We start from the raw sequence: 24712 nt of genomic DNA, 5'->3' as shown, positions 1-24712 counted from the left end.
CATTATCCGTTCTCTAATTGAATTTCTAAAAACCATTGAAAAATTGTCCCCGTACAGATATTCATATATAAAATATATATATAGGCTTTATTAAGGGCTTTTTTCCCTGGTGGCTCAGCGGTTAAAGCGTCTGCCTCCAATGCGGGAAACCCGGGTTCGATCCCTGGGTTGGGAAGATCCCCTGGAGAAGGAAATGGAAACCCACTCCAGTAATCTTGCCTGGAGAATCCCATGGACGGAGGAGCCTGGTAGGCTACCGTCCAAGCGGTCCTAAAGAGTCGGACACGACTGAGCGACTTCACTTTCACTTTCTTTCACTTTATTAAGATTTCTATTTGTACTTAATGTATTTATTCAATCTTCATATATTTATGGGGGATATGGTGTGTATCAGTAGACTCTGAGTAGGAAAAGAGATTAAGACATAGCCCCTGCCTCCAGAACATAAAAATCCTCTTCTACAACTACTACTACTACTACTACTACTACTACTACTACTACTAAGTCACTTCAGTCATGTCTGATTCTGTTCGACACAGTCGAACACCCACCAGGCTCCCCCGTCCCTGGGATTCTCCAGGCAAGAACACTGGAGTGGGTTGCCATTTCCTTCTCCAAGGCATGAAAGTGAAAAGTGAAAGTGAAGTCGCTCAGTCGTGTCCGATCCTCAGCGACCCCATGGACTGCAGCCTACCAGGCTCCTCCGTCCATGGGATTTTCCAGGCAAGAGTACTGGAGTGGGGTGCCATTGCCTTCTCCGAAAAATCCTCTAAGGTAGAGAGAAATGAGTAAACCGGCATTGGGCAATAGAGGAAATTAGCTTTAGAACTACAGAGAGCATACACTTTAGGGCAATCAGGGAAGAATTTCTGAAGAAGATGGCATCCAAATTGTGTCTGGATGGAGATGCCAGTTATTTTTCAGGCAAAGAGATGGTGATGGAGGAGGGTAGAGAGAGAAATCTGGAATAAGACAGTGACATGAATAACAACACAGGGTCAAGGAGGTCATGGCACACTTAGAAGTATGCCTGGAGCACAGATTTCCAAGAAAGACTGTGTCAAGAAAGGCATGAAGGACCTAAAATGTTACACTTATAAGTTTGTATTTTATCTTTACAGTAACAGAGAGCCACTGAAGTATTTTAAGCAGAACAGTAACAAGATTCTTTCACATCTTAATTTCATTTTAATGGCAGATAGAAGAGATTGGAGGGGTGCTAGACTGAAGTTTGGGAAAACAGACTATTTTTTTTTAACTTCCTTAAAATTGCTTATGATCACTACTCTATTGTACTCTGAATCTAGGGTCTACATAAATCTGTCTTAAGCACATACACATTTTCTTACTCTTAAATTACCTCTTGCCAACTTACAAGAATGACCTAAAACAACAGTATGCTTTCAGACACTGTGAACTACAGTCTGCAATTTTAGCTTTAATTTTACCTCTAAATTTAGATCACAATGCAATTATGCTTCATTATCAGGTAAGAATTGTGTCATAATGAATATAATACTAATAATTAATGGATAAAGTCTAGGCATTTGTGAATGACTTGTTTCATATAACGAATAAATTCAGTTAATGACTAATAAATAACATGACATCACTGTCATTCATAGTCTACTTCTTGAGTAGAGAAAAAAGGTGGACTGGGGAGGAGCTACAGGTGTCAATTTTATAATTTTGAACAACCTGAGACCTCTCTGTTTTATGTGTTATATTAGTGGGAGTAAGTTGGGTTTATAATCATATTTGGGGGAAGTTGGAGATTAACTGAATTTAAATATTTCAGTAATATTAACAATGGGCTGAGAGCAGATTATTTGACAACCACACTACTGAATGAGCTTGCCCCTATTGCATGCATTATTACAGAAGAGGGATTAAACAATTTTCCCAGTGTCACCCAGCTAAGAAGGTGAAGAGTTGAGATGAGATCTCAAAACCACTCAGTTTGCCTCCAGAAGCCACACTCTCAAAACTCTAATCTAAACAGAAAGAAAGCTAAATTAAACAAGCACTTACTTCAAAGAATGCTTAAAACTATAATGAATAAGTTACAGGCCTCAATCCCAGGTTTCCCTACTAGCACTGCCATGAAAGCACATATCTAACTTTAATTTATGAAATGTTTAAAAGATGTCTCTTTGTTGGCAATTCTTACACGTACTGGGCCATTTCTTTAATTGATGGCATTTTTAAAATAAATTACCCTTGGTGGATTCATGTTGATGTATGGCAAAACCAATACAATATTGTAAAGTAATTAGCTTCCAATTAAAATAATTTTATATTTATATTTATATTTAAAATAAATATATATATAAATATATAAAATATATATATATATAATTTATATTTAAAATAAAATAAAGAAAGAAAAAAATAAAATAAATTAGGAGGTCTATGTATAGAATTAGGCAATTTTCTGTAGAACTCATAATTTCTGTTTTGAATAAAAAGTAAATAAGAATCATAATTTAAAAACCTTTTTTCTTAATTGGGCCTCCAGTAAAAGTTATTGATTACTACCGATTCAAACCTGTATAAATTTTTCTAAATCAACGTATAATTTTGAATCTTAGAATTTTTAAGACCTTAGAAATCATATGAGACAATACTTTCATGACAAAAGTGAACCCCAGAAAAGGTAAATGAATTGTCAGGGTCACACACAAGTGACAGAGTTCAACTCAGACTGAAAATATAGTTGGAGCTATCTAAATCAAGGGGATATTTGGAAAAATAAAAAAGAGCAAAAGATATGAGTATAGGCTATTTGCACATAGAAATCTATGATCACTTGGTTAAAAATCTAGGCAGAGTGTGAAAAATACCAGCTATTTTTCCTCTTCTATTCCAATATATAACTGTCTTATTTAACAGATATCACAAAAGTAATATCAAAATATTCATTATTTTATCACTGGAAATAAACTTGTCCTTTGATGTTTTGCTGTATTAATTTGAAGTATGCTTCTCAAGAGTATATCTACTTTAATTTCCTCTAGTGATTTATTATTCAAAGGATATAGAGAACTAAGAACTAGGGTTTTAAAACATATATTATTTGCAGAAGCACTTTTTGAATTCCATTAATAAGAGGAAGATATTGTTCAATTTCAAAAATATCATTAATATTAAAATTATAGATTTTTAATAATTTCATTATTAAATTAGAGGTCAGCAGAAAATCATAATAAATAGAAGCATCCTACAGTACTCATAAAAGTAAAGTAGTGGAGCTCCCTCTATTGAATTATGGTTGAGAAAATGCATCTTGTATTTAAAATCATAATTTTGTCTTCAAAACAACTCTATTATAATACTGTAAAACTTTTCCCTTTTTAAGCTCTAATACTTTTCAAATTATAGAAGCACATATGCAATATCAATTTCTAAGAATAATATTATAAATTGCTTATGTCTTTATAATTTTACAAAGTGTTATTTTTCTTTAACGATTTTTGTTTGCAGGAAATTACATTTTAAGGCTGCAATTTTCAATTTGTGTTTTTCTTTTGTTTTCCTTGAGTTCGTAAAACTGAAAAGCTACTTGGCAGATACTGGGACTATGATATATCCTAATAAGAATATGAATTCCAATTTTGTTATGGAAACTCAAAAATGTACTTTAATGGAACTAAATATATCTTCCAACTAGTAAAGTGAGGTATTTCACATATTTTTCTGTTACAAATAAACTGACATTTATTATAATATTATGAATACTGAAAAATGTGATTCATAATGATTATTATTGGTTGAGAGTCCACTTTGTGCCAGGCACTGAGTCATGCACTGTGCCTTCATTACTTTCTTGAATATTCACATCAAATGAACTTGATAGTATCGTAATCCTTGTTTTACAAACAAGAAGTTAAAGGCAAGAAACAGTAATCAAACTATTGTTCTGATCCACAGCCCAAGTTCTTGAGCTCTTGTGCAATGGAATATACTCTATGTATTGACAGTCTGTAAAATCTGTAAGCAGTGACAGTCTACAAAAATTAAGCAATTATTTTTTAATACCACTGAGGTATAGCCACAGTGTACACACACACACACACACACACACACACACACACAATCACTACTCAGGTAATTCAAATCCTTTTTAGCTCAATATTGAGGATCATTTCTAGAAAATGATAACCTCCAAACCATACCTGGAAACTCTACTCTTTTTACTGTTTAATCATTTATTTTAGAAAGAAGATATACTTATCAGCAAAGAGAAAAACAGCTGAGTTGATGCAGGTTTTGTTTTAATAAACATATTTATTTGCCATTCCAGTATGATAAGAAAAGCTGTTTTATCATATACCAATCAGTCATTCCTAAAGGAAATTTTCTATTTTAGAATTAGATTATGATACACTGGGGTTGGGCTTCGTAGAGGATTAATCCAACAGGATAAATGCAAATATATATTACATTTTTCTCTTAGATCTGATATCAAAAGCATTATTCATTATTCATATTTTGTTTATCTCTGCAAAAATATAAAACCTATGCCTTATGACCAACATAAACATTTTTCTTAGAAAATGTCATACCTATCACTAGGTAGAGAAAATGCCTATGGAATGAAGGCCACAAGTTTGAATATTTAAAAGTAAATGCTAGGCAGAAATTGCTTTATTTATAAAATTACAGTATGTACATACAGTAAGTCCATTATGAGCATTTGTTGCCTTTTAAAAATATATCTTCAGCATATACTTGTTGGAAACTTCATGTATCTATTTTATGGTTTCTCCACATAAAAGTAATTATAAAATTATACTTTACTCATTTCCATAGTTGGGCCAAAAATTACAGGGTGAAACATATGTAATAGCACTGATATTTTTTATAAACTTATGGAAGATGGTATTTTTATCAGCTCAAAACTAATTTTGACAATCCTGTTAAAACAAACTTGGAAGAATTTTTCAAAATATGATTTACTTAAAAATGAGGTCTGTTTAGTAAAACCTATTAAACAGAGTTTAGAAAATGGTGTTAGTGAGACCACCCACAAATGTATATTGCATCCACAATGAACTAACATGAATACTTGGAAACCACTTGTGTGATGAAAAGCATTATCAACTACTCAAGGTTCACATCTTGCTCCCTCTTAATCCACTGCTTCAGTTAATCTCATCCCATAGAGTATGAATCTTCTAAAATGGAAAAAAATATGGCTCATGATTATATGATTTATGTTCTAAAAGTTACCTATCTTATGTGGAAATAGCAATGATAATAATTCATAATAAATGCACTTCTTTCCTGCATTTGTGGCTCCATGGTCATGACTGAGCATGCACACACCCTCCTGTATACTGGGGCTTCCCAGGTGGCTCAGTGGCGAAGAATCAACCTGCCAATGCAGGAGACACGGGTTCAGTCCCTGGGTGGGGAAGATCTTCTGGAGAAGGAGATGGCAACCCACTTTGGGATTCTTGCCTGGGAAACCCCATGGACAGAGGAGCCTGGCAAGCTCATCTCATGGGGTCGTTAAAAGAGTTGGACAGAACTTAGCGACTGAACAACAACTCCTGTGTATTCAAGTTAGACATTAAATTGTCTATAATTTTCCCTTACATAAAGATGTGTGCCAATTATTCCTATAATTCTCATTTTCCCCACAAGCTCTAAATAAATAAGAATCAACATATTATCCTGGTTTTCTAAAAGTTATAGTAATAGTAGAGAAGTATGGGTAAGGTGCATCCGCATATACCTTTGTTGCGATTAAAGATATGCCTCTGTGTGCTAAGTCATGTCCGACTCTTCACGACATTATGGACCACAGCCCTCTAGGCTCCTCTGTCCATGGGATTCTCCAGACAAGAATACTGGAGTGAGTTGCCATGTCCTCCTCCAGGGGTTCTTCCAATCCCAGGATCAAACCCAAGTCTTCTGAGGCTCCTGCATTGGGAGGCAGATTCTTTACTGCTGAGCTGCTGAGGAAACTTCTCAAAGATACATATTCCATTTTTAAATAGAAATATAATTGACATATATTTGTTTTAGGTGTACAACATAATGATTTCATAGATGTATATATTGCAAAACCATCCAGCACAATAAGTTTAGTTAACTATCTTCTCCACACATAGTTACAATTATTTTCTGTGATGAAAACTTTTAAGATCTACTTTCTTAGCAACTTTTAAGTATACAATTCAATATATACTCTTTGAACTGTAATTATTAACAGAATCTCTTTCTAAATGTAAAATACATATATTCTTTGACTCAGCAATTTCACTTCTAAGATATTCTCCTGCCAACATAATTGATCTTATGAAGGAGAACCAGTATTAAAATGTCCACTACCACACTGTTTGTAATAAAGATTAGGAAAAAAATCTACATTTCCAAGAACTGGGGAAATGGTTAATTATGGTATGCACAATAAACTCCAATATACCATGTGAAAAAATGAGGTAGAGATGTGCTGATATTAGATATTCTTTTATTCTCCAAAATGTGCTTCTAAATGAAAAAGGAAAAGTACAAAATGGTATGTAGAGTATGTTCCCCCTAGGTATTTTTAAAGTGGAGAAAGTATACATGCAAATATGTGTTAGTATACAAGAATTTGAAAAAAATCAAAGAGATCCTCTGCTGAACCCCACAACTGGTAAGTAAATTAGGGAAATTACAAAAAAGAATTTGAACAACGTCAAGAAATTCCTGGTTACCTCCAGGAGTGAGAACCATATTCCTTCTCCTTAGTGTATTCACTCATCTCATTCCTTCAGTTCATATCTTCTGCTTAATTATCTCTCAACTTTAGATATCACTTCTTGAAAGAACCTTTCTGATTTGTTTTCCTAACCTCCAGACCAAATTTGGCCACACTGATGTAAAATGTTCTTTATGCATCCTCGTAGTACTTAGCAAAAGTTCTATCCAATAATTATATAATTAGTTGACTTATGTCTGTTTTCCAGAGAGAACATAATTTCTTGACATGAAAGACTTGGCTATTTAGTAGCTAGTTTATTACTGTATCTCCAGCACCAAGCTCAATGCTTTGCACATACTGAACATAATTTGAATGCTATTATATATGTTGAATGGTTAACTGACAAGAGTTTTAATTAATTTTGGCTTGGTTATATGATCTTAAGCAAGTAGCTGAGTACTTTTAAGGTTCTTCATAGCTCTAAAACCTTGAACCTATGGGTCTAAACATACATCAAACTAAAACCACTGTTGTCCCAAAAATGGTGATTAAGTTTCTTTTGAATTTTACTTCTCTTTACCTGTATGTTCCTCTATCTTAGCTGTCAAATAGAAGAACTGAACAAGACAGAAGTCTAAGACACCTTCTCAGTTTCCCAGTAACCTCTCTTCTATCACATTTTAGCTTCTGATCATGAATTGCATGCCTTTAACCCTTCAGTCTCTCTCTCCACATATACATACACACATACATACACAGATTAAACTTGCCATAATTTTATTCCAGGGGAAAATTAAGTTTGAACAGTGGGCAACAGTATTCTTATTGGACACTGCTCTACAATATATGAGCCCCTATAATATTTTGTGCCTAATAATCTGGAAAAGAAGGGTGTAAACTGTGGATATGGAGTTAAGGATCTGTAGGAAGGATCCCTGCTACTGCCACACCCGTCACTACTATTGTGAGAGGCAGACTGATTGCAAAAATAATACTAACCCTCTCTCCTGGTCTTTATCAACCCCTTTAGCAAAGTGATTTTTGGCTCCTTCCATTCAATAAATGGAGATGATTTCCCCATCCTTGAATTTGAGCTGGGATTGAAATTTGTCTTTACAAACAATGCGGCAGAATGGTTTTCCAGAAGACTTGCACACTTCTGCCTTCTCTCGGAATCCAGCTTCCATCAAGAGAACTAGCCTATGGAAGCTAATCAGAAAATGAAAGACTATGGAAAATAATCAATTTTTCCTGAACAACAACCAGTTAAATCCCAAACACAAAGCTACATAGGCTGACCCACAGCAGACTACAATAGAATGATATGGAACTAAAACCATAAGAGCACCCAAATATCTAGTCTAAATTGCCAAACAGAAAAATAATTAACTACATAAGACAGTTGCTGTTTCAAACCATTATATTTTGGAATACTTTATTATGTGGCATAGTTAACTGACACATTGTGGTTCAAAATTTTAATAAGAGTAGCAAGACTTATTTTTGTTTTTTGCTTGATTTGGAGCTAGGTAAATTTTATACCCAGAAACCTCTCAACTATTAGGGAAAGTACTTAAGAATATGCTGATAAGAGTTTTAGCCACAGTGTCCAATGCCCTCTCCCTTCAATCTATCGTATTAATAAGGACAAATCTATGGCACCCTTTAACTGTGTGCTTAGATAATACCTTCTCACGTTTCCTACCTCCATTTCCTTTTGGAGTTTTCGGAATATCTGAGACCCTCAGAGACAGATGAACCAAACAACCAGTGAGTGACCAATCAGGAACAGTCAGTCTTGACACCGACTGTCATGGTCATGTTGTTGGCTGTTGCAAGTCAGGTCACCATATCTAACTGATAGCTCACATATATACCATATCTAACTGATAGCTCACAACTGTAGCTCACATATACAAAAAGACTTGATACCTTCCTATAATTGTATAGATATCCTTGGTAATTTATTTTTAGATCTAAATTGACAATGGAGCTACTGAGAAACTTTACAGAAGAACAGAATGAGAATTGTGCAGCTGGCTAAGAAAGGATTTCAGAATCAAATTGAAATAGGCCTTCTCTAGATAACTCCACAGCTAAGTATAGCTTTCAGGTGAATTTCAAATACCACTACTCTCTTGGCATCTCAGGTCGATTTGATTTCCACTCCAGTCCATGGAATCCTTAATGTTTCACACATACTACAATATTCTGGGGTTCTAGCCATAACCTTATATCTCTGTCAAACTTGACATTAAAGAAACATATAACCCCTTATTGATACTTCACTTAGCTGATACTTAAAAAGGTTAGAAATAAGCAGTGTGTCAGGATGAGGAATGCCTTAACTGTAGTATTCTAACTTAAGTATTCTAAGACAGACACATAGACAATCAAGTCATTAATAATTATTGTGACCATATAATTTGCCATCCAAACTGCACTTGTGAGAGTGAAAGGGTACCATTAATAATTGAATAAACCAGGCATAATTCAGGAGTGTCTTGGATCTACCATGATGTATGGGTCATGGAGTGACAGAACAGAGTTTTAGGGAGTAAAAAGGCAGGGAAGCAAGCCAGAGGAACTGGACAGCTATCTAATATCTGATTAGACTTTTCTCCCACAATTTCATTTCATTGTATTGCAATACTATGAATTCTTAGAGGTTCAGTCATAGTCGTGTTCATTGAAGTACCTCAACTCAAAGTTGAATTACGTAATCCTTTGATTAGAAATTTTTGGATTTTGCACAACTCTGATTGCCCCTTGAATAGAATGGATAATTGGGAACTGACTGGATAAATAAAAGAGGAAGCACTAAAAGCTAATTTCATTCTTGGAACATACACTACAATAATGGGATCTGATAATAGGTTACCATAAAACAATTACTGAATACTACAGCACATTTGGAACTAGGCCTAGCTGAAATATATATGGTATTCTGTCTAATACGGTTGGGGGAGAGAACATAAATTTTGTTATCTAAACAGAGAAATTAGCTGGATGAAAATATCAGTAACTACAAATATATGATCATATTTTGTACACTATAGGGATACTTGTAATAACCGTAAGATTTAACCTTATCAAAAGCCAATAATATCCTTTTTTTAGATATATTTTAGTCTTGGCTTTGTTCTCCACAGGAAAAGGAAACTTCTGCCCAAATAAAAAAGTAATGAGAAATAAAAATGGACATTTTTCTGGTCTTTTTCAATCTGTATCGAAAATAAAAAGGAGCTGATATCCAAAAGTAATAATCAAATAAACATTAATTCATCACTTACCACTCCCAAGAAAATTTTCTTTAGTATTCCAATAAGTTAGCTGAATTCTTAATATGCTATATAAAATCATGTGTGAGAAATAAAATGGGCCTTTATGAAAACCTAACAAATTACACTTTGAGGGAAATTAAAGTTTCTGTGTATACACACAGGCACAGAGTTACTCTTTTATCATAGCTGCAACTATGTTGCTCTCCTGTATATTTGGGATACACATTGCATGTGTCTACTTGAGAGAATTGTTCCAGAGAGCTAGAACTCTTTGATGACGTTTTATGTGAAACAGATGACTAGAACAAAAAGAGGTGTGTTTGGGAATATATAATAGGGTGATTATAAAGCATTTAAAATACTATATGACAAAAAGCTGCCATCTTACACTAAGTAATGCTGACAACTTAGTGCTTGGTTTTACAAAGGCCTGTATTTAGTGTCATGAAAACTTGAGGGTGAAAAGGGGAAAAAAAGAAAACATTTTTGCCTGCTTTTAATAAAAAGTTCCAAGTGATAAGTGGAATATATTTAAAAGTGTTACTCTATTAAGGATATAATAAAAGTCTTAATATAGCATGTTTTACTTGAAAAATTCAAAATGCTGAGCAAGGGAGTTACTAATCTCACCAAAATCAGAATGATGCACTACACAAGGAGATAATTTTACAGATGGGAAATAAAAAAGGAGTAGAAAAATAACTTCCCCAAGGTTACAAAATTCTTATGCAGCATAGCTACAAACTGAACACATGAGTACTAATACCAATATAAAGAATTTTTTGTTAACTTTTAGGAGTCTTAAAGTAGGTTTTTGTTGATTTTTTTTCTTTTTAATAAGTCAACAATAGAGAAGCATTTCTTCTAAATTTCTATTTTTAAAGACAAGCTAGTTTAGATTTTCTAAAAAGTCAGAAAAAGTTTAGAATCTAGTCATAAAAATATTTTGGATTTCTACAGATTTCAAAATGACACAAAAGCCTTATTATATTCTATTTACTTCTATATTGTACACACAACTATGAAGCAAATCAAGTTTGTTTAGGAGCATTTTTAATATGTACATATAAGACTTTGAACATTTTAGCATAAACCATGACTTACATTTTATTCTAGGAACTATATATGAAGTTTAAATACAGCCAGTCTTCCAGAAGGGATGGGCTGCAGTAAAGAGTTTTTCTGTATCTGTTTTTTTTTTTTTTTTTTACGACCTAAAGCCTTTTCTGACTGTTGGGATCCCTTTTACCAGGAGAATGGGAGACTAATTCTATTATACATTTTTTAATAGTCTGATTCAGGCCCAGAGGAGTAAGCACAAGATATGAGTTTAAAAAGAAGGAAAAAAGATGGAAAACTAGCAATTGGGAGCCACTCACATTTTTCTAGTAATCAAATTTATAGGAATTGTGTCTGTCCAGGCTGTCTGAAAGCATTAGAAAAATACAATTGGAAAATGACTCTGCCTTGCCTAAATGGGCTTTTTACCTTAGGTCATTAGAAACAGAATTTTGAGCTGTCAGAGCTCTCAGCAGAGTCTCAGTCCACCCTTTTCCTTATATATGCGGATACTGAAGCCCAAGATGGTGAAATGACTTGCTCAAGTGCCTGAAGGTAAATGTCCTGAAACAAACCTAGGAAAGCAGTTTACTTTAAACAGTGACCCATTAAATTATGAATTGCTATTGTATTAAATCGTCAAGGAAACAGCAATATTACTGGCTTCTAAGCAGTTTGCAGTTTTGAAATTATAAATTTTAATAGTCCCAAATCAGGTAGTCTGAAGGACATTATTTGATGTTTTTCCCAAGGCCTGTTGAGATAAACAGATGTATTCCGAACATAATATTTCACTGGGGGAAGGGGGGGGGACCTTCAAGGGTGCTTATGCTTTGGAATGAACCTTATGTCAGTGAGCAATTCAGAAACATTGCAGAGAGGAGTGCACACAGATGACCCAAGAGAAGAAATAGATAATTACAGGACCCCACCTTCCTGTAAATAACCAAGGAAAGCCTTTTTAAAAGCAATACAAAATGTCACCACAGGCTGACGCTCTTTCTACGAGAATAATGAGATTCTTGCTCCCTCAGATGCTGAGCACATACTTCATCGCCTTTATCGCCGAATTCATTTTCCGTGGTTCATAGATAATTCTCCTTCTCCCTTCAAAATAGACTACATACCATGCCTACAATATATTGATTTCAATGCTATATAGTGACTATAGACGGAAAGACCTGCAGGGGCAGTTTCACAAACTCTAGGTCTAAACACACTGTCAAAAGGGCTCCGGAAATGAAGGGCTGCACGCGGGGCAGTCAGTTAGTGCCTTTGAATAAGCCAGCTATTGGCACTGCATCCCCACCGGGCTCGGCTGTTCTGAGGGATCCGAAGAAGGCGCACTTGCAGTCCAAGACTTGCGTCCAGAGTCTGGACATGGCGGTTTTAGTGTCATAATCCTTTCTTTGAAAACACACATGCCGTACGGAGAATCTGGAGCATACGTCAGCCGGGTAAATTCAAGGAAAGCGCCGATCTGAGGGTCCGAGCCTTCCGACCCGCAGATCAGTCGCGGGTCGGCAGCGGTAAGGGAGCCCTCCCGGGCTGGCTGGAAGCATGCAGTTGGGTGCCGGAGAGAAACGCGAGCTTGCTGCGCCAAAACAGTCGCCCCAAGATCCGAAAGAGGAACCTCTCCCTTTTTAGCAGTTACAAGTGCGGAAAAACCTGTCCTCCGAGGTGGCCCAACTGAAAATAAATTCAGCACTGAAAAGGAAACTGGGCGTATGCGTGTGGTCTGGGGGTGGAGGATGTAGGTGAGACTTAAACTCTTAAGGTGGCCAGGGGGTTAAAACCAACTGTAGGCGTGTGGATCTTTGCATTTTACAAACTACAGCACCCTCACGCTCCCTCCTCTCCCCTCGGCTCCTGAGTGAGTGCCCTTGCTTCCCACACCGGACACTGGGATCTGGAAAAAGTGAGATCTGTACAGTGCCTGACCCAAGGGGGTCTCCCCTTCCTCCTTCTCAGGTGTTCTCGCCCCACCCCACCAGCTTTCAATCCGGTTCAACTCTCGCTTCACACTCCCAGCCCCAGAGCCGGAGATCTGTCACAGACCTCTCTTGCCTCAGAACAGCACGCGAGCTCATTACCTCAACTAGAAATGTAACTTTAAAAGAGACCAGATCTGGGGAGGGCACCCACCTCCCGCGTACCACCACCACACACACACAGCGGTGGCAGTTCACCAACACCAGGGATCTTCAGGCTCTAACCCCCAGCCTCACTCTCCCCTCCTTTCCTGGGAGACATCCAGAGGCTTTCAAACCTCTGCTTTGACCTGAGCTTGCCAACAACTAAAGGTATGTGCAGAAATAAAAGATGAGAAAAGCAAGTGAGTTTTCCTTTGATAAAAACTAAAGTAAGGAGCAAGAGGACAAACAGAAGCCGGAATAACAGGAAGTAGGAGTTTTATCTTCAACTGTCTAGGAGGGGCTACAGATCAAAACTTCAAAGGGAGAAAAGAATGTCCCCCCAAATCCTCAAGTCAAGGGAAAATTAACCTGCTGCTCTGGCAAGCGACTGCGAGCACGCGGAACGCCCTGTGAGGATCAACTCCTGTCAGCCACCCAGCGGGTCTCGAGGATGACAGCGCCAGGGGACGTCCCTAAGGGCGAGGAAAGGGATTCCCAGACGAGATATATTAGTTGTTGGGGTTTTTTTTTTTTCCTTATGAGTCTCAACACAGAACTGAAAACTGAGGTCGGATCACCGGTCCTGACCAATCCTCAGCCGCCTCACTAAGGGCGCACAGACCTGGCTGCGGATTCCAGTCCAGGCTGCGTCCTTTGCCCGCCGTCACCCCCACCCTCACAACCCACCCAGACAATGGAGGAAGGGGCTTCCAAGCCGCGGCCGGAGCTTTTCAGCGGATCCAAAGAGGAAAGCCCTCCCTTCCTTTCTTCACCTCTCACCCAGGGGAAGTTACCAGGGGATTTATCACGAAAAAGTGCGAGTTATTGCCTCAGAGCTAAGCGAAAGGGAAACTGCCCAGAGCGCAGTGACGTGGACTTTGATACCCGGGGGGTTGTCAGAGGGCGAGAGCCCGCCACCCAGGCGGGAGCCGCATGGGGGAAGGGGAGAGAACCAGACGAATCTCGCCTGCGGGCCCCCTGAAGCCCCGACCCCGGCCGCACCCAAACTTCCTGGAGATTTATCCAGCGCCCCAGTCGCTGCCCCAACTTGAGCCAACCGACCAAACTCAAACATGCGGCACAGGTGAGGGAACCCAGGGCCAGCTCTGTGCCCGCACCACCGGTCCCTTACCTCCCCCATCCGCCTGGGCGCGCCGCCCACGGGGGTGGGGGGCGCGAGGCCCGGGCCCGGGACCTAGGAAGCTGCCCCCCGGTCCAGGCCGCCCTGGGGCTGCTCCGAGGCCCCTGTTCTTACCTGGCCTAAGGACAGTAGCGGAGATCAAGAGGCAGAAGACCAGACGGCAGGAGGGGGCCGCCTTCGAAGCCATATTCCTCCTCCTCAGGGACCACCGACAGAGTCCGCGCCGCAGGAGGGGGCGTCGTCCCCGGCCCCGCGCGCTCGCTCTCCGGACGCTGGGGCAGAGGCTTCTCCCTGACACACTGCTCTCTGGGCTGTGGCGCTGCACCTTCCCGTCTCCGCCGCCCTCAACTTTCCACCACGCAGTGCCCAACTCCTCCCGCCTCCGCTTCCACACCCGCCCTCGGCCCCTTTGGCTGCTCCTCCCGGGGCCGGCGACCCTCTCTTCCCGGGAGACACTTGAATAATTCGGAAAGGTATACGTGGTTCTTTTTAGCGGGTCCGTTGTTTTCCTTCTCTCGTAATAATAATAATGGTAGTGGCAGTGTGCATAAAAGGCCCAGTATTAGGAAAGAACTGCTGGGGGTGGCAACCGAGGGGCGACAGGTCCAGGCGGTCTCCTCAGGTGGCAGCGGCGGTGGCAGCGACAGCAGCGGCGCCAGCGGCGGTCTCTGGGCTGCTCTGAGTGGAGGGACTGGAAGGCGTGTGTAAGCTGCCGCTCTCCTCCTCCCTTCGCCTCCTCCCTCTCTCCTCTCAGCTCCCCGCTTCGCAGGAGGTAGAGCCAAGTGCAGGTGGTAGGAGCGGGATCCGCAGCCTAGAGGCGCTGCAGGACCAAGTCCCAGACTGAGGCCGAACCTGGAACTCCTTTGGGAAGTCGCGCGCGCCGCGTCCTGGAGCCCCAAGTGGGCGGGGTATTTTAGTGGCTCCGCCCCGGGGCCACGCCCGCCAATAGGAAGCGGACCCTGAAGCAGCCGGCTCTCGGTAGGGCCTCCAAGACCGCCACTTGCAGTGTGGTTATCAGAGCTCTGTTCAGACCTACTCTAACTTCACACTGCCCACGCAGCTTCGCAGCGTTTCATATTGCCCTTTTTGCCCCCAGACGCCTGTTCACTGGCTCACTCCTCAGGGACTTTTCGTCCGTGATATCGCAGCCTGCTTCTTCTGCAAAGGGAATAGTAGGGCAGGGAGGTAGGAGTACGGACTTTGCCAGACACTCTCAACTTTGGGTCCGATTTGTGGGGGGTGGGGAGCAAAAGAGGGAGGAAGGGGCTGGAGGAGGTAGCTAGGGTGGGAACTTGCCTCCGAGAAGTTAAAATGAACAGCTACTGATTGGCGCTGTTGGGGGAGCAACTCATTAGGCTGAGTTCTCCTTCTAACCTCCCGCCCCCCCTCCCCCCGCCACGTGCCCTTCTCGCACACACCTTTTGCGGGCAGATCACTTGAGTCGACTGCCCAGTTGCAAATAGAAAATATTTACTCTTTCCCTGGGGAAATTAAACCAGGAATTTCTAGATCCATACTTCGTCACACAGATTTTCCCAGTATCTGCAAAAGCCAAAGCGTGTGTCTTTTTTATTTTGAATTAAGCGGCGACTTTAAATTGCAAACAGAAATCTTCAAGTTACTCTAACAGCCAAGCTTCTTTTCCGTTTCAGAAAGCCAGGCATCCCGGCAGATGGACAGGCTTCTCCGGCAATTTCTAAAGATTAAATCACTTCCCAGGCGGAACATTAGGAAGCTGTGTTGCTTTCAGATCAGGCAGAGAGCATGAAGGACTATTTTCCCCTAGAACACCTGGGTGGAGCTGTCGAAGCCCTTAGTGGCTCTAAATCCAGGATGTGGGATCACAACTCTCATCCACAAAGCATAATAAAATCTTGGTCCCAGAACCACTTCGCCAAGGCATTGAATAGCCTTCCGTGCATCACAGGGTCACCCCTGTGTGAGGCTAGTTTCCAGAAGAGAATGTCAACTAGCAATCTTCACATACTGCGCTCTTTCATCAGAAGGCTTGAGTCACCAGCTAGATGGGGATGAGGGGAGTTGGTGGCAGGAGAAATAATAAAACAAGCGGGAGCACGGTCGCGTGTGCACACACGTCTTTGAATTCTTTTTCTTTTCATGCTGAAATCTCTAAGCTCCCTCTTCCGCTGTGATTTTTATGATAAAGGCTGCCAGTCTTGTCTTCCTGGTTCTCCTTACATTACATTCACAGTATTCTAGAGTTCTTATATTTTTTCTCTCTAAATAAGTAGTTTCTCCCTCTTGATTTTAACATGAACATCTCATTTTCATCTATGGACCTACAAGAAGGCAAATGCTATAAGGCAAACACCTTTTAATTCAGTATTCCATGAGTTAAGTTTGACTGCATTGCTAGCATTCCGATGGGATCCTGTAGAAATCCTTTAGGGAATTGTTTCCCTTTTAACAGCAGTTCTAAGTAGCTTTACAGGGACAAATCATCCTAACTAGATATTTAACCTGGACCCCTCTCCCTCTCAACTCTCTCTGTCTGATCCCCTTTATTTTGGAATGAGGGTTAATATAGCATAACTGTTAAAAAGTGGATCTGCAAAAGGCAGAGTGTTTGATTTGGGTTTTGACATTTATCAGCTGCATGGTCTTGATGAACTCAATCTCTCTAAGCCTCAGTTTCCTTACTTGTAAAAACTGATAACAATAGTGCCAGCTTTGTGAGATTGCTCTCATGATTAAATGAAATCTCACAAATAGTTGGCTAGGCACAGTAGAAGGAGCATGGGCTTTAGGGAGCAATCAGAGTCTAGTTAAAACTCCTGTTCTGCATAAGTGAGTGACCTTGAGCAAAAGTCAGTCTCATAATCAAAGTGTGATGACACATCAGAGTGCCACCTTCAAAGGTGTGCAGCTAAGTTGGATCAAAATACAATCTATAAGTTGAGCATGCTATACATACTTACATTTAGGACAAGTATGATTGTAGGTAGTGCTCAGTTGCTCTAGTTTTCCTTTTAGAGAGGAATTTGTCCTCTCCTAGGAAAATATCTTAACATGACACTTGGAGCAGTAACTCCAAAAGTTATTACTCATCTATAGCTAAGGTCACAAAAGTGATGGTGAAACTACTCTATATTAAATCACATAATAAAAAAACGAGAAATTACAAAATAATAAAAATAAGAATTTGGCAGGGGAGTGAAGACAGTGATGCTGAGAAAAGAAGGGACAAAAAAAAAAAAAAAGAAGAAGGGACAATGACTAAGCCACACAATTCTAAACTGAAATGGTAGAAGACCTTTAAATACATTATGCTGCTGCTGCTGCTAAGTCACTTCAGTCGTGTCCGACTCTGTGCGACCCCATAGACGGCAGCCCACCAGGCTTCCCCTGTCCCTGGGATTCTCCAGGCAAGAACACTGGAGTGGGTTGCCATTTCCTTCTCCAATGCATGAAAGTGAAAAGTGAAAGTGAAGTAGCTCAGTCGTGTCCGACTCTGTGCGATCCCATGGACTGCAGCTTACCAGGCTCCTCCATCCATGGGATTTTCTAGGCAAGAGTACTGGAGTGGGGTGCCATTGCCTTCTCTGTTAAATATATTGTAAATAACATTAATAACAGTTATTGAACACTTACTTTTTGTTAGGCTATTCTAAACAATTTATATGAATTAGTGGAATAATCCCCCCTCAAAAAACCCTATGAGGGAGGTGCTAATATTGTCTTCATTTTACTCATGAAGAAACTGAAGCCCAGAGACATGGAGTAACTTTTCCAAGGTCACACAATCATCCATGATTCATAGTAATGGTAATGCCACAATTCTACCCAAGGCATTTTGATGTTAGAGCTTCATTTCTATTTACTTGCTTATCACTATCCACTTCATTTATCAGAAATGTGTAATAATAAATTTGACTTTTTTTGCTTGGGGAGGGGGGTGTTGATTAAATATAAACTCCTTTATAGTCTCAAAGCTTTCATAAAGGCCCCTACTCTCAAATACATTTCCCTGGAGGAAATTAGTGAAGCAGTGCACCCTATCTGCATGAGCGAGGTCAGTGCATATGAGATGACAATACTATTTCTAGTAATTCAGCATAAGTAAGAGCTCAGAATTGGAAATAAGCTTGAAATATAAGTTCCACAAAACAATGTAGTAGAGTATTTGTTCTTCACAATCTAAAGAATGGAGAGTTGGAATCACTTTACCTAGTTCTTAACAGGAAGACCTTTTCTGGTGCATCTGGATCACAATTGCTTTTGTTATAACCTAGAAAACAGTATTCCAATGATATTTACCAGTTTAGTCATGCATCAGAGCATCATAATGGGTACTTCTTATTGCAGGAAATAAAATGAATAATGTTCAGCCAGAGAAAAACATATTTCTTGTTACCTGAAACATGAGAAGCATTTTGCATCTCCAGTATAAAAGAATTCATCATCAGTCAGGACAGTATGCTGAAAGCAGTAACAGCACAGTAAACAATTTTTCAGTTTAGAATCTGTTGAGATCAGTTCTCAGGATCCCAGAGGCTCAGGTCAGGAACTTTTGCCCCATCTGTACTAACCCATCAGTATGTGACAATACAGTTAGGTGGGGCATGTGAGCATTTAAAAAGTTGAGGTGATTTTTTCTTTGATCAATGTAAACAATTTCCCACTAGAGATGAAATTTCCCAAAGATAGTTTTGGAGGCTGGGGATGCTTGTTACCACATTTGTCACAGTGTTTTGTGTGCCTTCCTAGTTTTTTAACAAAAGATGTATGCAATTCAAGAGCATACAACAAATCTGACTCACTTTGTCCCCACCCCCACCTCCCCAACAATGAGTACACATTTCGGGCCAATACTTTGCAAATACATAGAGTACTCTGTAAGTATGAGGGATATGTAATGAGAAAGAGTTCTTTACAGAACAGAGACCCTGAAACAAACAACAGAAAGAGTGAAAAATAGAGATGAAAAGTGTTTCCACTGTGTCTTCAATGATTGGACTGATATGTTCTGGTACCAATTCCAAAGTGTGGGGTTTTTTTCACACACCACCACGGAATTCTTGGACACTAGCTGAATGTTCTACAATTCAACTTAATTATGACAGTATCAGCCTGGTTATAGTCTTAACCAGAGAGAAGAAATGCCTAGGCAACTTGTATAGGAAGGAGAGCAGAGCTTCCTTGCTTTCTGAGCAAGCCTCTCTCCCCAAATATCCATCTGTTTACCAACCCAGAAGCTCTTGGAACCCAGTCCTTTCAAGTTTTTATGGAAGCTTCATTACATAAGCACCATTGATTACATTCTTGGCCATTAGTGGTTGAATTCACTCTCAAGTCCCACTCCCCACCCAGGAGGTCCAGAGGTGGGACTAAAGGTCTCACACTTTAATCACAGAGTCAGATCTCCTGGCAACCAAGAACCATCCTTAGGTGACCTAGGGCTTTCCAAAGTCACCTCATTAACATAGCAAAAGATCCCCTTTTCCCTCTCCTTATTTAGGAAATCCCAAGAGTTTTAGGAGCTGTGTGCCAGGAGTCAAGACCAAATATTATATTTCTTAGTATCACATACAATTTTACATCTAGGCAGACTAAGATTTAGGAAAGGCAAAGAGAATGAGTCAAGTCCTAGTCACCATAGTGAAAACCTTGAAACATAAGCTGAGAAACTTAATCTACAGGAAGAAGAGAGTGGAAACAATTATTTGTCATCAGTGAGAAGAAAACAGAGCCATGCTCACTGAGAACAGAAGCCTGACTAGTAAAGTTCTCCAGTGACCAGGCAGGGAATGGGCAAGGGCCTTGCCTAATGCACTGATGAGAGAGATTGAAATAGATTAGACTGAAATGCTAAGTGGTATTTATATTAAGTCTAGAAAGATACAATTATTTTAAAGAAGCACAGGGTTTACACAGGTACAAGACAAAGCTCTGTTTCATTTCCGGACCCTAAAGGCTTTTAAGTCAGTGATGCCTAAAATGACTCTAGACATGGACTGGGGAACAGAAGGGTATCTGTCCTTCTATAAAATTTTCTCTTGAACTTTATTGTTTAATTTTGATTAATAGTGATATAAGTCATCACTTGAATAAAATTTTGCAACTCACATCTTCAATAACATTAGCTAATAAAGCTGTATCACTGGAGCTCAGGAGGGCAAAAACTCAAAGTCTATGGTAAACACTAAGTTCTTATTCCAGACTGTGGATCATTCAGTGTCCGGGTACAAAAAGAAATTCACAGCTTTTTCAATCAAAGCAGAAATCCACTTAGTCATTTCCTTCCTGTCTTCTACATGAGAAATGGAGAAAGAATCTAGTAAGCTCTTTGACTATGAAATATATACCGTAACTATAAAACAAATGCCAAAACTCTTAGTGTATTGAACACTCATAATTCATTAGTGATTTCACTAGATGCATAAAATTTACTCAAAAATTATAACAGTCTGAGTTCATCCTATCAGTTGAGAGTTTCTCTTCCAAGGTCTTTATGTTTTCAACTTTTAACTGAAATATACCATTCTTTCAGTTTTGGGTAATTAGAAAGTGACTAAGAGTGTGATTATTCAAATTTTTGATACCTCAAAAGAAGTTTCAACATGATTACCTCTCCAAAAATTCTCCAAACTTTTCTCTACTTGCTCTGTCGTATGTCTGCTGTGCTCAGTCCCTCAGTCATGTCTGACTATGTGGCCCATGGACTGTACCCTGCCAGTCCTCTTCTGCCCATGAAGTTTTCCAGGCAAGAATACTGGAGTGGATTGCCATTTTCTACTCGAAGCATATGTCTGCTAGCCATTGTGATTTACTATAATTTCATTCAGGAATTAGAAGAGAACAAATAATGACTATCGAAATTGAAAATAATGTATTTTTGATTTTCTAAAACAAATCATCATGGATTTAATGGACCTCTGGAAAACTGAATTAATTAAATATTAACTAGGCCTAGGTTATGTATACCATTTTTCCTTAAAATAATTAAGATACTTGAGTTTACAGAAAAGCATTAAGAAGAAATTCTTGCATAAATTTATTATCCTTAAGGAGTTATTTTTTTAGAAGTGATATTAATTAACAAAAAAAGATTAATAACACTGAATAATGTCTCATTGATTATGTAACATATGAATCTTTTCATTTTAATGTTTCTTAGGGATTTACAAGCAATTGAGATGAAGAGTTTTCATTCTTTATTTAAATACAAGTTTGTTTTTTTTTTTCCTAATGTAGGCTTACTCTGAAGTCCAATTTCCTATTTCCCCATTTGATCCAATCAAACCACCTACCATATTCCCACAATCAGGCCTTTGCACTCGCAATTTCTAATCCTTGATACTCTTTAACCCTGTTATTAGTGTAGCTTACTCCATCATCTTTTCCAAGGTATTTGCTCAAATGTTACTGTCTCACTGAAGCTTTCCATGAACAACTGTTTAAATTTTCAACCCCCCCAGCCCCAATACTCCTTATCTTCCTTTCATGTTTCATTTTTTCCTCTATCGACTCTATCACCATGTAACATGATAGCTTGAAAGCTCAATGAGGGCAGAATTGTGTGTAGCTGGATGACTAGAATAGACAGACACATTAGTAGGCACACAATACTACTTGACTAATGAGTACATCCAATCATGAATGGTTGATGAATAATAAATTACTGTGAAAGGTAATTAATAAACTGAAACAGGTGGCACTGCTTTTACTGAAGTTTGATAAAGCAGCCTGCAGGTTCACTTCCCCCTTTAGATACTTCAAAACTTTTCAGCATAGTTAGGAAACCCACCAGGCCAGTGTAACTGTATCATATGACAGGTGAGGTAATTGAGGTCCCAGGAATCAGAAGACTTTATCAAAATTTACACAGATATGGGTAAATACCATCTTGCTTAAATGCAAAAGGACCACTTTCTGGCAGAGTAAATACACAAGATCCTCTGTAACTTTTAAATCAAATAAACCAATATAAAAAAATACTTGGATGCTATCAGGTATTATTAGTCAATTTTAAATGCAGTGTATTTAACCAAATTTTTTCGGAACAGACATTCTGAATAAAGTTCTATATAACATTTCTCTAAGACATGATTATGGATGCAGTATCAATATTGCAAAGTCTACAGAGGTGGCTCAGTTTTCAAGATTTTAAGCCTCAATGTTCTTTATACTTTGTTCTTTATAGGGTGCATTTGGAAAAATTATAATTCAGAGCAATGTATTCCACAAACATAGATGATTCATAACCTATTCAGCTAACAGTGCTATAGGACAAATATTTAATTTAATTTAATGTCCAGCATTTTAACATTACAGGGAGGTGTTTAATGTGCTTACTTTTCTTTGTAAGGGCAAGAAATCCACTTAATAATTGTACCTCAAGGTGAAAGCTTAAGAGAAAACACAATACATTTTAAAACAGCTCTATAAGCTAGTGCACAAGAAGATTTATAAACATGTATGTGCTTTCGTTGAAGTCACCAGAATATGTGATGTGTGTGTGAGCTGGCAGGAAAGTATCAATAGATGAAATGATTTTTAGCTATGGCTTCCAGTGTTGAAATTCTGTTAAAACTAGTTAATTGATACATCTTTTAAGGAAAATTATTTGCTTTTTATAAAACTGATATCCAAGTTATACAGTGAAGCATAATGTCCAAGAGCAGTTAATATATCAAGGTAGGAGATAATGCCCAAAGAATGTAACTCTCGATCATTTTTCCCAGTGAGTGCTAAGTCACCTAAGTGTCTGATTCTTTGGAACATTATGGACTGTAGCCCACCAGGCTTCTCTGTCCATGAGGGTTCTCCAGGCAGGAAGGACACTTCAAAAGAGAGTAAGATACATGGTTATTTCTCAGATTTTCTCAGGACTGAGACAAATCTTGAGTTTTGGATTAAACTCTCTAAATTCAACACTTAAAGGCAAAGGGACATCAAAGAGCAGCTTGAGAAGTGTGAATGGAAGGGGAATCATGGTCATCTATCCTTACTGATAAGATAATAGCCTTAATTACTCAGGTTTTTCTCCCACAGCAGCAACTGAGTCATCTTCTATTCTCACTTCTGCTCTCCTCATGTCTTCAACTTCTGGGATCTTCCCAGAAAGTCTAAGTAAAACTCCCAAGTTACTCTATCTTGAGGTGATTTTTCACCATCTGCCCAAATTCCTGCCTTTTTTTCTAGCACTGATATGTCTTTCCAGTTCTAAAGTGATCCGCATTTTCTTCTCTTGTCTTTTTCTCCCAACTGAGTGCCTTGTCTTTGGCCAGTTCTGTGAAAGCTCAGCTTCAAATACTAAAGTCATGACAATTTCTGAAAGAAGGAAGAGATGTATTATGGTCTGGATATCAGTGAAAGAAAGAGATATTTAAAGAGAGGTGAGTCATAGGTCAGGAAAACACACAATTAAATAAGAATTATCTTAAAATATAGGCCAAAAAAGGGAATTTAGTTCTTGGTATTTCCCCTTCCCCTTTCCTTCTGCTTTTTATTTATGTATTTGAGCTACAGAGACATTGTTTTGATAATGCCAGTTGGCCAGCAAGAGTTTGTCATCATGTCGGGAAATTTTTACTAAAGTTTTTGTAATGGTCAGGATACTTTCAACTGAAAAATGACAAACACATGATCCAAAGAGTATAACTGAGAAAAAAAAAAAAGAAGAGGAGGAGGAGGTGACTTACTGGTTTAAATGGCTGGGAATCCCCAAAGTATGTATATGTTTAGGCATATCAGGATCAAAGCATTTGAACAAAGTTGTCAAGACTCTTTGTTCTTCTTTCCATATTTCAGCTCTATATCCCTTTGCTTGTCTTGGACTGTTTTCTTAGTTTCTCTGCTGTGGCCCAACTTCTTTCATCCAAAAAGATACCTTCAAACCTACCTTTGACCAAAAAAGATACCTTCAAACTTAAGCTTATATTCATAGGGATTGAAATTCTAAGGGAAGAAATAGCCTCTAACTCATGGAAATAGGTGGGGCTTCCCAGGTGATGCTAGTGGTAAAGAAACTGCCTGCCAGTGCAGGAGACATATGAGACAAGGGTTCAATCCCTGGGTTGGGAAGATCCTCTGGAGAAGGACATGGCAACTCATCCAGTATTCTTGCCTGGGAAATCCCATGGACAGAGGAGCCTGGTGGCTACAGTCAGTTCGACATAGCACACATGCACACATGGAAAAGTGTACAATCGGTTTTACCCATCTCTTCAGTAATTTACTGTAAATAAGAAGATCCAGGACCATGACTGACCAGTCCTGAGTCATATGTCCACCTCTGCAGCCAAAAGGTGGATGGGCATCACACTTGACGGTACCTCAGAATTACAGGGATGGGGGCCATTCCCTAAGGAGCAGACAAAAACAGTAGATATACACTGCATTTGCTTTATGTTATTTTTAAACTGATTCTTAGAAC

The 24712-nt window shown here is 39.0% G+C and overlaps 1 protein-coding gene and 1 non-coding gene across 4 annotated transcripts in view; one reads left to right on the top strand and one right to left on the bottom strand.

The window, feature by feature from the left end:
- The window catches only part of ALCAM (activated leukocyte cell adhesion molecule), a 231252-nt gene extending 216076 nt beyond the window's left edge, over positions 1–15176 (bottom strand). For 2 of the 3 annotated variants that reach the window (XM_059886023.1, XM_059886053.1), the window contains exon 1: positions 14428–15176. In XM_059886023.1, coding sequence (XP_059742006.1) covers positions 14428–14500 — 73 coding nt within the window. In that variant the 5' untranslated portion in view covers positions 14501–15176. 3 annotated transcript variants of the gene reach the window in all.
- On the top strand, positions 104–175 carry TRNAW-CCA (transfer RNA tryptophan (anticodon CCA)). Its single transcript has one exon. It is a non-coding gene; the product is annotated as a tRNA-Trp (tRNA).
- Positions 15177–24712: the final 9536 nt, after the last annotated feature.

Source organism: Bos taurus, chromosome 1 (assembly GCF_002263795.3).
Source record: "Bos taurus isolate L1 Dominette 01449 registration number 42190680 breed Hereford chromosome 1, ARS-UCD2.0, whole genome shotgun sequence".
NCBI lineage: Eukaryota > Metazoa > Chordata > Mammalia > Artiodactyla > Bovidae > Bos > Bos taurus.
The sequence above is the reverse complement of the archived record's forward strand: the minus strand, read 5'-3'. Positions and strand labels throughout refer to the sequence as shown.